This window comes from Lissotriton vulgaris, chromosome 3_1, assembly GCF_964263255.1.
Source record: "Lissotriton vulgaris chromosome 3_1, aLisVul1.2, whole genome shotgun sequence".
In the NCBI taxonomy this organism is placed as follows: domain Eukaryota; kingdom Metazoa; phylum Chordata; class Amphibia; order Caudata; family Salamandridae; genus Lissotriton; species Lissotriton vulgaris.
In genome coordinates, this window is record NC_141689.1 from 1,825,697,782 (window position 1) to 1,825,711,125 (window position 13,344).

The following is a 13,344-nucleotide window of genomic DNA, read 5'->3' on the forward strand; positions in this document are numbered from 1 at the left end:
CCATTTATAAGTTGTTTTTCCTCAAATTCTATCTTGGTGCTTTATTCTTTATTGCCATGGAAGCCGAAAATCATTGTTTTATTGTCAGCTGAGGTGTGGTAGAGCACCTACATGCAACTTCCCCCAACAAACAGCAGTCTTACTCATTGGGTAGCCATGTATGCCATGAGATATAACTTGATTCTTGGGTGGAAAGGTATATCTGACTCATAGGTCTTTCACTGTGGCCTCCTATCAGATTCCCAACAGCACATCCTCTCTGTAACAGTGATGATTACAGTTTTATCATTAATGGCTTTGTGTCCTTCTATAACCTCAAAAGTAACTAGCTTTTGTTTTTTGGCCACCCAAGAGACGTTTTAAGAAACTCCTAAGACACTCAATGCCATTCATCTGCTAAATTCATACATATGTTGCATGTCACATGAATAACTTGCTAAAGATTCAGGTAATGCTTAGTTGTATTGATTTTTGTAGCTCTTAGTCATTCTAATAGCTTGTAATCTATTTTGCCTAGTTTGAATATATATGTGGAGCTGTATTGATAAACTTGTGGTCCTTTTCTTCACAGTGTTTTGTTGTTTCGGTGCAAGTTGGGAGTCCTCCAGTACACAGTAGTCCGCCCAGTCACTACTATAATCGCTTTGTAAGTATGACCACAATGGCCTTTCTTTTATTTGTGGTAGCACCCGTTTTGACATTTTAGGTATGTAGTATGGTAGAAATAAACATTCCCCAATCAAGAGAAAGCCCACCGTGCGTAAACTAAACACCAGATGAGAAGACGACCATCGCTTCTCAGTTATAAATGGAATAAAACGAGTTAACAAAGGAAAGGAGTATGTGAAATAGAATTTTAACTGTTGTATTTAACATCCATTACAGGAAAAAAAACAAAGATGCCAAAATTTAAAATCCCTGACGAGAATCCTGGAACTTAACTCCCAGGCTTCGAAACGCATTGGCACACGATTAGAGCACAGAGGAATGAAGAATTGAAATCCAGTGTGTGAAATAAGAGATAAACTCCCTTACAGAAAAACTTATTCCATTAAAGAAAAGAGAAAACATGTATTTCCCTGTGCTTTTAAAGATACCTGATATAGACATTTCAAAACGTCTAGAATCACTAATGTAGCCAGTTAAGCAACATTGGTTGATAAATATACATGAATTGGATGTATTTTCTTTCTATGTTTGTCTTTTGTAAAAGAAATGTCCAATGTGATGTAATACGCTTTATGATTTGAATGTTTTGTAAAATGACCAGACACTTGTCTTTTTGTGCACAGAAATGAATTTATGAAAAAACGAAAAAATATTTTAAGTAAAAGGTATAAATAAAGTACCGGAACAAACGGAAAGCAATGAATTTGTTCATGAAGCGAAATTGTGAACGCTTACAATAAAAGCAAGGTGAAGGGCCCATTCCCCTTTTTTTTTTAAATGTTAATACGGCCCTGCCCAAACCTCGTCCCTTGGGCCTAACTCCTCATTTACCTAAAATGTATCCATAGCAAGCATTAATGCACTCTCATGTTCAGACAGCCTTACTTCAATCCCATTTACCTTAACCAATGAGCCTTAACTAATTCTGTAAAATAATTAGTTTCTAAACTTGTGCCGTGTCCATTTGATGTGCTTTCACTGTTACTGTGTGTTTATGTACAAATTCTTTAAACCTTGCCTCTAAGACCAGCCTGTCTGCTCGTGCCAAGCTAACAAGGTGGTGAGCAGGGGATATCTAGAAGTTCAATCTAGAAGGAAGGGTCTCCGCTTGGACAAGGTTTTTGCTTCTGCCAACTACAGAACTCCATTTCAAACTACAGCTGACTGCCTTAACCATGCATATGTTAAGGCATATGTGTAGTTTAGGCAAGCTTTGTTCTTCCTGTGTGGAAACATCACACGGGGCTCAGCCCGTGTTGTAAAGACCTTTTCCCACAGGGCAGACAAGCTCAGCCATCAACACCTGGCTGTTCATAAGGGGCAGTTACACCCGGGTTTCTGCCACGAAAGAAGAGAACCTTGACTCGATCTATTCTGTCAAGAATGCGTGATGTTCACAGTTCTGGGCGTCTTCGTTTCCAAACCGCCTAACGCTAGGGGGAAAATTCCACCTACAGTGGAGCTCAGGACTCCTGTACACCTTTCCACCAATATCACCCCTGCCCCGGGTTCTGAAGAATACCTGGAACAACCGGGCCAACAGTGTAGGGTTCTGCAGCCGGGCCTTTGCAGTCTCCACCTTCATGAATAGGGATTGAGCAGCAACAACTGAACACCTTCGACTTTCCTCCTGAGGGGATTGTGTCATTTTCACAGCCAGGCGTCCCTCGACAAAAACTGTGTACGTCTGTCATTGGGACAAATTTGTGGTTTGTGTAGCACACTTCAGATTGACCCCCACCAGGCCAAGTTATCTAATGTTATGTTGTCTGCTTTGTCTTACTTGGCAAGGCTTTGGGCACACTTAAGAGGTACCTTTCAGCTCTTTCGGCCTTTTCATGATTGCTGGACCAGCCCTCATTATTTGTCACTGGTTGTAATGCATTTTTTGAAAGGTTTCCTACACATGTTTCCTCTTACCCCCAGCCCACCATCCCTTTTGTCATGCCTCAGTAGGACCTTAACTTGGTCCTCACATATTTGATGTGCACTTTCTTGGATCCACATCCTTTGTGGCTCCTCACCCTCAAGACAGTGTTCGTTGTCGCCATCACCATGGTGCTGCGAGTGAGTGAGCTTCAGGCTCGTTGTGTTAACCTGCTCTACACCACCTTCTCCACAGACAATCTGGTTGTGCGGACGCAAGCATCCTTTTTACCAAAAGTTGTGATGCCGCTGTGAGATATTGCCTCTACGCTTAAGTCTAGTGGCAAAATTGTGTACCCATTGGCATTTCTAAATCGGGTAAGGAGGCAGGCCAAGACACGCTGAATTGCAAAAGTCAAGACGTGTTGATACAAAGACATTAATAATTTGCACCTTGTGATTACAAGTAAACCGATGTGTACTACGTGTTTAAAGAAGCAAAGATCAAAATAGCAGATTTTGACCACTGCATCATCCTTATCCATCGTGGATAAGGCAAAATCTATCTTTACCCCCTAAGTTTCTTTCACATTTTGTCAAAGCTGATTTAGGCCCAAAGAAAAAGGCCAAAAGGGTTGATCTCAAAATGGTGACGGCATGACTGGGCAGATTACCTTTGTTTTACCAACATTCAAATTCACATAATTTGAGGTCATCCATCTCTAAACCCAACCTTATACAAGCAGGTGTGTTGCTGTGGACTTGACATCGATTTCAATCTCTAGCAAAGTCTGTGCGTCATCCATGTAAAGAAACAAATCAAAGCTGCAAGCTAGGATGAGATAAACCAGTGGAATCATATATACATTAAAAATTAAGGGGCAATATTTGGTCCTCCAGGGACTCTGCAGGTCGGTGGAGGACATTAAAGAACTTGGATTGTTCTCTTGACTAAAAAACTGGAGAACCAAGAAGGAACTGTGCCGACAAAACCCATTTCGGAGAGAGTGTCGGAAGGATAGGATAGTTGCCCGTGTTGAATGTGTAGGTCATTGCCTTTTCTTATTCAGCCCTCATTCTCCCTTTTGTGGCTGACAGTTTTAATTCTGCACGTTCATCTAGAAACTACACAGAGCTAGTTTACGGGAAAGTGAACAGCTGAGTAATGGTGATACATTCCCTCACCAGTGCAAGTATATGAGGTCAGCCGGAAGACAAAATAGAGAAATCTGTGAATGCTGTACTACTAATATGCTAATCAGTCGATCTTTGTTCTGGATTTTGGGCCATTGTGCGTGGATTGACCAAGTTAGGCTCATCTCTTACTGATGTTGTCATTGTTAGTAGGACATAGAATGCACAGTGAGGAGTAGTCCTGGAGTGGATATATTTTGCTGCCGATGATGACTACATTTTAATGATTTTTTTCTTCTAGAATCTGTCAGTTGAGTGGAGTGTACGGAGAAGGAAACTTCAGCTTTAGAAATGCCTGGACGTACTTGGTTATCATCAACAACGCATCACAGCTGGTGAGTGGTGGATCTTTTCTTAACATCTGTTTACAAATAGAATACTATTTGCTGTAGATTTGTTTGAATCTAACACTCAGCTGTTATTGCCGCTTCACGTGTCACTTTTAAATGGACAAGGAGTTTATAAACTGGCTCAGTCCGGCTCTGAACAGAGTTTAAAGCACATGGCACAACCTTTTTGTGACATAAACTAATATCCAGGAGAGGTGTGGGGACATAAGTACTCTATCGCAAGTTTATTAAAAAGCAGTCAGAGCATTATTTACAGTGTGGAGTATGGATGTAAATGGTGCTGCATACATTCATGTATGAAAGAGCAAGCTTTCAGTGAAACAAGAGTAAAAAAAAATGAGGATGCCAAGTGAGAGCATCGGGTCTCAAAACGGGGTCCTTCCTGTCTGGAACACTGGTTGTAAATTATTTTACAACAGTAGATAGAAACTATTAGCATGCTGCCTCTGTTGATCCATAAGGCTCCCTATTTTGTCTATGACCAGTGACCCAGCAGGATAAGTCATAGAATTATGAATTTGGGGAACAAATAGATGAACTGTATCACTGACTGTTTCATATTAAGGACCTTCTGGATTTTCTACGTGTGTAGTGTAAATCTTGCACTGTTCACAGCCTATATTAGGTGTGACATTTTCGTTTAAGTTTCTCTGTTTACAATTGGTGAAAATATTGGTGTTTTACATCAGCTGAAATGTATTACTACGATAGTTGGCTGCATTTGTTTTAATCGAGAAAGGTAAATAGAAACACAAAAGGAGGATGGTCGCACACTGCTTCACATCCCAGAACTCCGTTGACCTCAATGCATTATGGTAAATGTAGTGCATGATAAGACTTACTTACTTTGGTATTTCTCCCTTGGAAAACCTGTTGTTGCGACTGAATATGGCTCTGTACTTCTCTCTACTCATTCAAGAAATGTTGAAAAATTGTACTTGAGATTTTTATAATTTCTACACAGGACTACTGCTCTAGCACCAGAGCATAACTAACTGAACTTCTCTACACATATTTAAAAAAAAGTGAAAGGTGCTAATGGAGACATTTCTACTAACCACACTAAATAACACATATATTGATCAGCGAAATAATGATTTAGACAAACGATAATAGTATGAGACAACCTAGTATTCAACATACCAACACATTCCATTAAACGTCCATTGGAACATATTCCTGTTAATCTACACCAATGGTTACAACAGTATCTAGACCTAAAGAATGCCATGGTCACCATTGTTTTACTTTTAGATCCTGTAGGAAAAAAACGTGTCTATTTACTCCTCTGGCAAACCATTTTAAAGAACACTTGTACAGTAATTTACAAATGGCAACAATCAATTTTGTCATTAATGTTGTTAGGGTACAAAACAATTGTTTTCTATCCAATAAAGTTTCTTTGGTAGGAGTGTTAGCTCGATTTCCTCCGTATCGTAACTGTGGTATTCTCACCAATATCTGAAATGTGAGTTGAGACATTCAAATGAAAATGTACTCCAGATGTTGTATTCCTGTTCCTAATCGTACATGTACGTTAAGTAATTCTCCTTTTATTTTTAAGTTAATTTTTCTCACATATTACAGTTCACAGAGACATTTGATGAAATACGTGCAAAAAGTGGTGATTTTGTAGATACAAACGTTTAATTATTTTATCTGTGCGTGGGTGATGCACTAAATTTCCCTTTATGGGGATATTGGATGATGTACATGTAGTTTAAGGCATGGTCCCCTTGTATGTGATGGTTTTGGAAGATTTCTTCTTGTTGACATGCAGTTTTTTTCACTGGAATTTCAAGTATATGGCATCATTTCCCTGTAGGTAGGGTAACCTATGAAGTTGTGTCTGTTTCAAGTATCTTCCATTGGCTACTAATAATATTATTATTCTGTATCGAGTATTACTGTCCTCATTATTGACATCCTTTTCTTTTTCATTGAGCAATATTTTCCTTTCAGTTGTGTCTGTCCTTTCAAATGTCTTCACGGGTATCTTCTGAGGATTTCCCCTTTTGGTGAATTTCTTCATAATTTTTCAATAACAGAGTGCTCCGGTTTTTGACGTTTTCTGTTTTGTTCTAATCATTTGTGTACTGAAGATTTTCCTTCACTATCACAAAATGACTGATAGTGTAGCAAATTGATGCAACCCGTGGTTTTTACTGTACAGTATCCAATCCTTCTTTTTGTTGTACAATTCTTGCATTTAAAACGTTATTGCTGTTATCTATTTTATAGGTAAACGTTACCTTCTGATCACTTTGATTTTAAGTGGGTCTATTTTCTTTCCATCAGTTTTAGAGGGCATAACAGATTTGAATGGATGATTGTATAATTAATGAGAGTTATTAATTTATGTCGCATATGATAATTTTTTACTCCCAAGGATGTAAGTGGGTGGCTATACTTCGATGATAGGACTACGATGTTTGAATCAAACTCATAGTAGTGCATAACTTTTGAAGATTTTGCTTATGAATCAGTGTAATTCTATTGGTGGTTGTATTCAGAAATACTTGCTCTATCATTCCACAGGTAATGCGCTTATTAAAGTAGCCTCCCGCCTCAGCAAATAGTTCCTGAAAACTTGAAATACATTTGGAAAATTAGAATAATTAAAGAATGCACACATTTGACAGATCAGTGGTTCTAAGTGTAAATGCAATTAAATAATTGTAGTGAACAAAAACAAATGTATAACTCAGCTGCATCATAGCAGTCATTTAACATCATAAACAATGGTAGAAGTATAATTCGGTCAAGCCTAGACAGGCTATTTTGAGTGGTGCACGGCTAACAATATCTTGCCTAGGGTGGCCTTAATTTATAGATACACATTTCCTTTCTGCTTGACAGAGGGTAAATACCTAAAAAAGCTGCATTGAAGGTGATCAGAGATGGGGATTTGATAACTGTCTGCAGAACGATATTGGATGAAGATTCGGACAACAGTTTTACTGTATATTAAACTTGTAAAATGAACACACAAAAATTCAGAAGGGACCACAGCCCTCTTTACTTTGGTGACCTGGTGAGATACATGTTTAATTTTTTAATCCATGTGACTTTCACACTACCCCAATCCCACAGGTAATAACTTGCTGTGTTTCAAAAGACTGTGAAGCCTGGCTCAATGAAATACCAAGCAATTTCACAGTCAGCGATCATCAGCAACCTGTGACTGACCCCTTCCTCCTGCTACTGTTTCTTCTGTCTTGACTGCTTTAAGCTCCACACCTGGGTGGGGGGGGGACGTGGCCAAGCAACATGGCCAACAGGACGTGAGCTTTGCAGTTTACGGCCGGCCTGCTGAATAATCGTGCTTAATCCTGTCATCCAGACTCGCAAATTAGCCTGGAACATTGCATAAGTGTCAAGCAACTCAAGGTGCTTTTTAAAATGTAGCCTGCCTGCACGATTGACTCAGCAAGGCAGAGATGGAGATTGGGGCCTGACCGGGCCTCGAGTCAGGACTGACAAGAAAGGCGGCGCAGTGCGGAGAGGTGAGCACGATTGAAGCCCGTGGGCTGCCTGGCTGCCCCTGCGGTCTTCGGCTTGTGGGGAGCGGGCTCGTAGCCCTACCCCGTTGTAAATAAGAGAAGACACACAGAGGGTGGTGAAGATGGGTTTATTATAAGATTAAGAATTACAAAGGCCCACAGGAAGAGGGGAAAAGGTCATGAACAGACCGGGTGAAAGGGCGGAATGACGGGGCAGGAAGGATGACGTCACATATATAACATTCCGAAGATTCGTAATGAAATCCTGCCACGTAATACAGTAAACATAGAAAACACACTGTGCCTAGCTCACAAGGTAAGAATACATATACAACATCTCCCTTTCCTCAATAAATGCACAATAAAAGAATAAAAGAAACATAGTATAAAATGTTCAATAATTAGATCAGAAGGAAACATAGTCATCAAAACGTTTTGGAAACTTAATTTCTCTCCCATAGCTGGACGTTGACTGTATGGTATTGTGAGAACCGATTTGCCCACCATTGTCACCAGTCTTCATTAGGCTGGCACTCAACTGCACCACTTCTCTATCAGTGTCACATGTTTTGTGAAGGCAAAGCGTATTATTCATATCCTCAACAAAAGTATTACTAGCGCTGTTCACGACAGAATAGTCTGTGACTCCAGCATATGAGTCATTTGTTTCGTTCATGTCGTAGAAACTGGATTCACAAGAAATGACATCCGCAGGATCAGATGTACTTCCATTACTTCCTCCCATATCATTGATGTTACCTTTCATAATGATTTTCTCCTGACCAGTTTTTAACTTTACCACATCATCTTTACTTCTCCATCCCTTACATCCGAGGAACACTGCAACCTCAGAGATCTTTTCAACACAAACAGGGCGAGTGAATGTTGACTCTCCTTTGGCTTCTTTGTACGGTTTTATGATGATGACCCAATCTCCTTTGCAGATTAACTTTTCCTTTGCTTTATTTGTCATGTCAGTGTAATTCTTAGTTAATTCCTATTTATCAATTATCTTTTCTTTTACTTTCTTTTCATCATCATTTATTGTCTCTCTTTCAGTGTTTTTCCTATACCATTCATTGAACTTTGGAGTGAGTCCATTACTGCATTTCCTTCCCCTCATGAGATAGAATGGCGTATGTTCTGTAGTGTCATTTTTAGTATTGTTGTAACTGCTAACATTGTCTCTTAAATACTCTTTTACATTTGAATTTGAAGCAATCGCTAATTATATTCCTTCTTTTAAGAACCTGTTCATCCTTTCTACTTGCCCATTGCCTTTTGGACTGTATAATGGTGTTTTTTCTTGTTTGATTTCTAGGTTTCTTAGAAATTTAGACATTTCTTTCGACACCAATTGTGTTCCGTTGTCAAAAACCAAAATTCTAGGTTGTCCTTCTACTGCAAAAATTCTCTTTAGAAATTGTAACACAGACTCAGTTGTGATAGTTTGTACACATTCATAATGTAGCCATTTTGAATAATAGTCTGACAATACTATCAAAAATCTGCAATCACTTTGCAAGGCATTAAACGCACCTGCGAAGTCTATAGCTATTTTTGACCATGGCACGTTAGGAATTTCGACCATCTGTACTTTTCCTTTACTCACCTTCCAATGCTTGTCAGCTTTGAGGCATTGTTCACAACCATCCACATGCGCATTGACATCACTATTAATACCTGGCCACCAATAGTACTCTTTTAGTATTTTAACTGTTGCGGTGCTTCCTGGGTGACCCTTGTGTGCTATTTGTATTATCTTATTTCTTAACATTGCAGGTGGTATGAAAAGGTCGTGCCATTAGATGAACCCGTTTTCTATGGATAATTCATCATTGACCTGTTGATAACCTCTTAGATCTCCCTGTAGATTCCTGATTGGAGGCCATTTTGTAGTTATATATTCTATTACTTTTCCTAGTACATTGTCTTTCTCTTGGCTTTCAAACCTTTCTTGCTCTGTGATAGATCCATTGCATATTCTAGTTGCATCCATGTGAGCTACCACACATTCTGTGTCATCAAGACTGATTTCACTGTCATCACTTATTGGTTGCCTTGACAAGCAATCTGCCCTATAGTTTTGACCTCCCTTTATGTGCCTTACCTTGTAATTATACTCTTGCAATTTAAATAGAAGTCTTATTAGCCTTGAACTTGCCTTTCCGTTTCCGCGTCCTGATCCATCCATCATATATATCAAGGGTTTATGATCGGTGACCAATTCTAATTCCTTCCCCACAAAAATGTTTTCAACTTTTCTACAGCCCATACGCAAGCCAAGGTTTCACGTTCTGTGGTGCTGTAGCTTTTCTCTGAGTCGCTTCGCTTTCTTGAAATGAATGCAATAGTGTTTTCATTTTGTCCTTGCTTCTGGCAATAAACTGCACCAATGCCCTTCGCATTAGCATCTACTGTTATTACGTTTTTTAGGGTAGGATCAAATGGTTTCAAAGCAGGAGCTTCTGCTATGTCTTTTTTTATGGTTTCGAAAGCCAGCGTTTGCTCATCATTCCATAGATATTTCAAATTTTTTCGTAATAGTTTCCTTAATGGCTCTACTTTATCTGCGTAAGATGATACAAACCTAGAATAATATTCGCTAAGCTCCATAAAGGACTTCAGACTTTCTTATTCCTTAGGTTGGGGGGCATCTCTGATATCTTTCACAAGGTCATTTTTGGGTTTGATACCATCCGATGTCAAGATATGACCTAAATACTCAATTTTTCCTCCATGAAAATGCATTTGTCTTTTGCTACAGTCATTCCTTTCTCCTGAAGTATTTTTAACACTTTCCTTAATATTACGTAGTGTTCCTTTTCATCCTTGGAATGAACTAATATATCATCCTGAAATGCTTTGACGCCTCTTATTTCGCCTAGTAGAATGTTCATTAATTTCTGAAATACCTCAGAGGCAGATGCAAGTCCAAAAGGCATTCTTATATACCTGAATGCTCCGAACGGAGTTATGAATGTTGTCCATTTTTTGGATTCTTCTGTGAGACACACTTGGTAATATGCTGCCTTTAAATCTATTAACGAAAAACATTTTGAACCTGCAATAGATGTCAATTTCCTGGATTTTAGGCAGTGGGTGACAATTCACAAACATATCCTTATTAAGTGATCTAAGATCAGTACATAATCTGATTTCACCAGATTTCTTTTTCTTGGGTACTACAATTCCTGACACCCACTCTGCAGCATCAGTTGCTTCAATGACCCCTTCATTTTTTTTTTTTTTTTAAACTTTATTTTTGTTGCATAGCTAGACATTGTACATCTTTCCAGTCTGGATTACCCGCTAGTGCATACATTGACATGTTTCATTCTCAATACAGCATAAGAATAGCACAGCCATTTAGCCCACAACCCGGAGGTCAGGCGGCATTAGTGATCATTGTCCTGAACAGTAGTTGTACGGAAAACCCCCTTCTCTGCTTTCTAATACGTCTACCATCTGCTTTTATTTTTTTTTGTTTGAATATGTTTAATGCATTTTGTCATTGTACAACACTACACATATGCAGTCATAACGAATAAATGGCGCTGTTACATAAGGTATTGTGCCCCAGGCTTCGTGGACCACCTCACCCTCGTGGAGGTATGGTAGTAACGAGCAAACTAAACAGGTGCACAGGTAAACAGCATAACAATTTTGTGTAGCACCAGCCTATGTGTGATACATTGATGTTCAGTAGCGGCAGTGCCCAACGTTGGTGCAAAGAACGTCTGTATTGCGACAGCATATCCCAGTCTTATACCATACAGCGCTCAAGGGATCTCATGACCGGAGAAACAGATTAGTTGTTTACTTTGGCAAGGTATTGCACATTCAAAATTGCATTTGAAAACTATCAACCATAAGAACAATCCCAGATATATGGGAAACCATAAACCAGGTGGTGTCTAACAGTGGTCGTGTGTGTATGCGTGGAGCTTGTGGTGCGGAGAGGAGTGCAATCCGAATGTGATGTGTCGCCGGCAACATGGTGATCGTAGGGGTCTTCTCGTGTGCAGTAGGGCATAAGGGAAACCCCGTGGGGGGGGGGGGGGGGGGGGGGGTCAGGGAGGGAGAAAGGGAGGGGGGGGTGTTGGGTGCGAGAGTGACGCTAGGAGTGTCACTGGTGAGTTTGGGGTAAACTCTCACGTAATACCATTCTGTAAACACACCTGGTGGTAGGCCGTCAGTATACCATCCCACTCCAGCGCAAAAGGATACATCCGGAGCCCTGCCGTCTCCTCCCGGTGCAATGCCACACTCTCAGCTCTCGGCCAATTATCCAGCGAGCGACGCCACTGCGCCGTTTGGGGGGGCACACTATTTTTCCAACGCCTAGTGATGAGACGTTTCGCCGTAATCAGCCCTAGATCCCAGAATCTCGCTTGGACCTTCGTCTGTTTCGTCCTTTTAAATAACCCCAACAGACAAGCATCCCAAGTATTTGGTAAGGTGCCCCCTGTCGCTTTCGCCAAGGCAGTCGACACTGCAGTCCAATAAGGCTGCAGCAAAGCGCAGGACCAGAGGACATGCAAAAACTGTGCGTCCACAAGTCCACATTTAGGGCACGCTGTCGCAGTGAGTCCAAAGTACCGATTAATTTTGTCCGGGGACAGATACGCTTGGTGGATCACATAATACTGTATGATCTTAAAGCGTGCATTGCGCGGTACATGTCGAGCTCCAGCTAGCACCCTCTTCAATGACCCCTTCATTACATAGTTTGTCAATTGCACATTTCAGTTCTTCCTTCACAAACAATGGTACTGACCTCACCTTATGTTTAACTGGTACCGCTCCTTCTTTTAATACTATTTCATGTTCAAATCCTCCGACACATCCTATTTCATTTTTAATTTTTTTTTATAAAGTTTTATTAATTCAAAGGAACAAACAATGGGCATATATAAATCAGTACATGCATACAGAAATAATGGGTAATCAAGGAATCTATTACATCGGCACTTCAAGGTACATAATACGGTTATGGCATTATGTCAGTCCCACCCCCTCCCTGGAACTCCATCCCCCTCCCCCCACTCGGAGTCGCTGTCGCTGCCTAGCTGCGGTGGCTCACATATAAATCCCCTATATTTATTCCAAGCACCCCAGATTCTATCCCACTTTTTCAGACATTTTCGGTTCAGATACACTGCCCTTTCAGCCACCATTGCAGAGTCTAAATCCGAGCACAATTCCCTGAGTGCCGGCACCAGTGAGGCTCCCCAGAACCTGGCGATATTCCTTTTAGCATACATGATACTCAGTGTGGCCCAGTCTTGCATGGAGTGGTTAAAATCGTTTGGTTCCCAAATATTCAATAAGCAACAACGCGGTTCCGGGACCAGCGAGTCTTTCACCACTTGCGATATAGTCCGCATAACCTTCACCCAAAAGTCGGCAATCTGAGGGCAGTCCCATATGGTATGAAAGATTGTACCCTCCTCACCGCACCCCCGGAGACAATACTTATGTGTAGCTTTCCCCATCTAAAGAAGGGCGACCCTAGTGTAATAAACACGATGCAAAATTTTTAACTGTATTAATCGGAGCCTAGCTGGTATAGCAACTTCCCGTGGCGAGGAGAGCGCCGTCTGCCAGTCCGACTTATCAAACTCATCCACCTCAGCAGCCCATGCTGTCCTTAACTTCAAGGTAGGGTCAGGCAGGTTATTAACGAGTTTACGATAAACCAAGGAGGTCGCCTTCTCAGGCATGTGTTCTTTGAGAAGCCTATCTTCTAATGGGGTAGA

General features: G+C 40.6%; 1 protein-coding gene across 1 annotated transcript in view; it reads left to right on the forward strand.

Annotated features, from left to right (window-relative positions):
- TMEM184C (transmembrane protein 184C) overlaps positions 1 to 13,344 on the forward strand; it is a 241,245-nt gene that overhangs the window by 76,992 nt on the left and 150,909 nt on the right. Inside the window, exons 5-6 of the mRNA XM_086962270.1 lie at positions 572 to 646; positions 3,971 to 4,064. Coding sequence (XP_086818396.1) covers positions 572 to 646; positions 3,971 to 4,064 — 169 coding nt within the window. The remainder of the gene's footprint in view (positions 1 to 571; positions 647 to 3,970; positions 4,065 to 13,344) is intronic.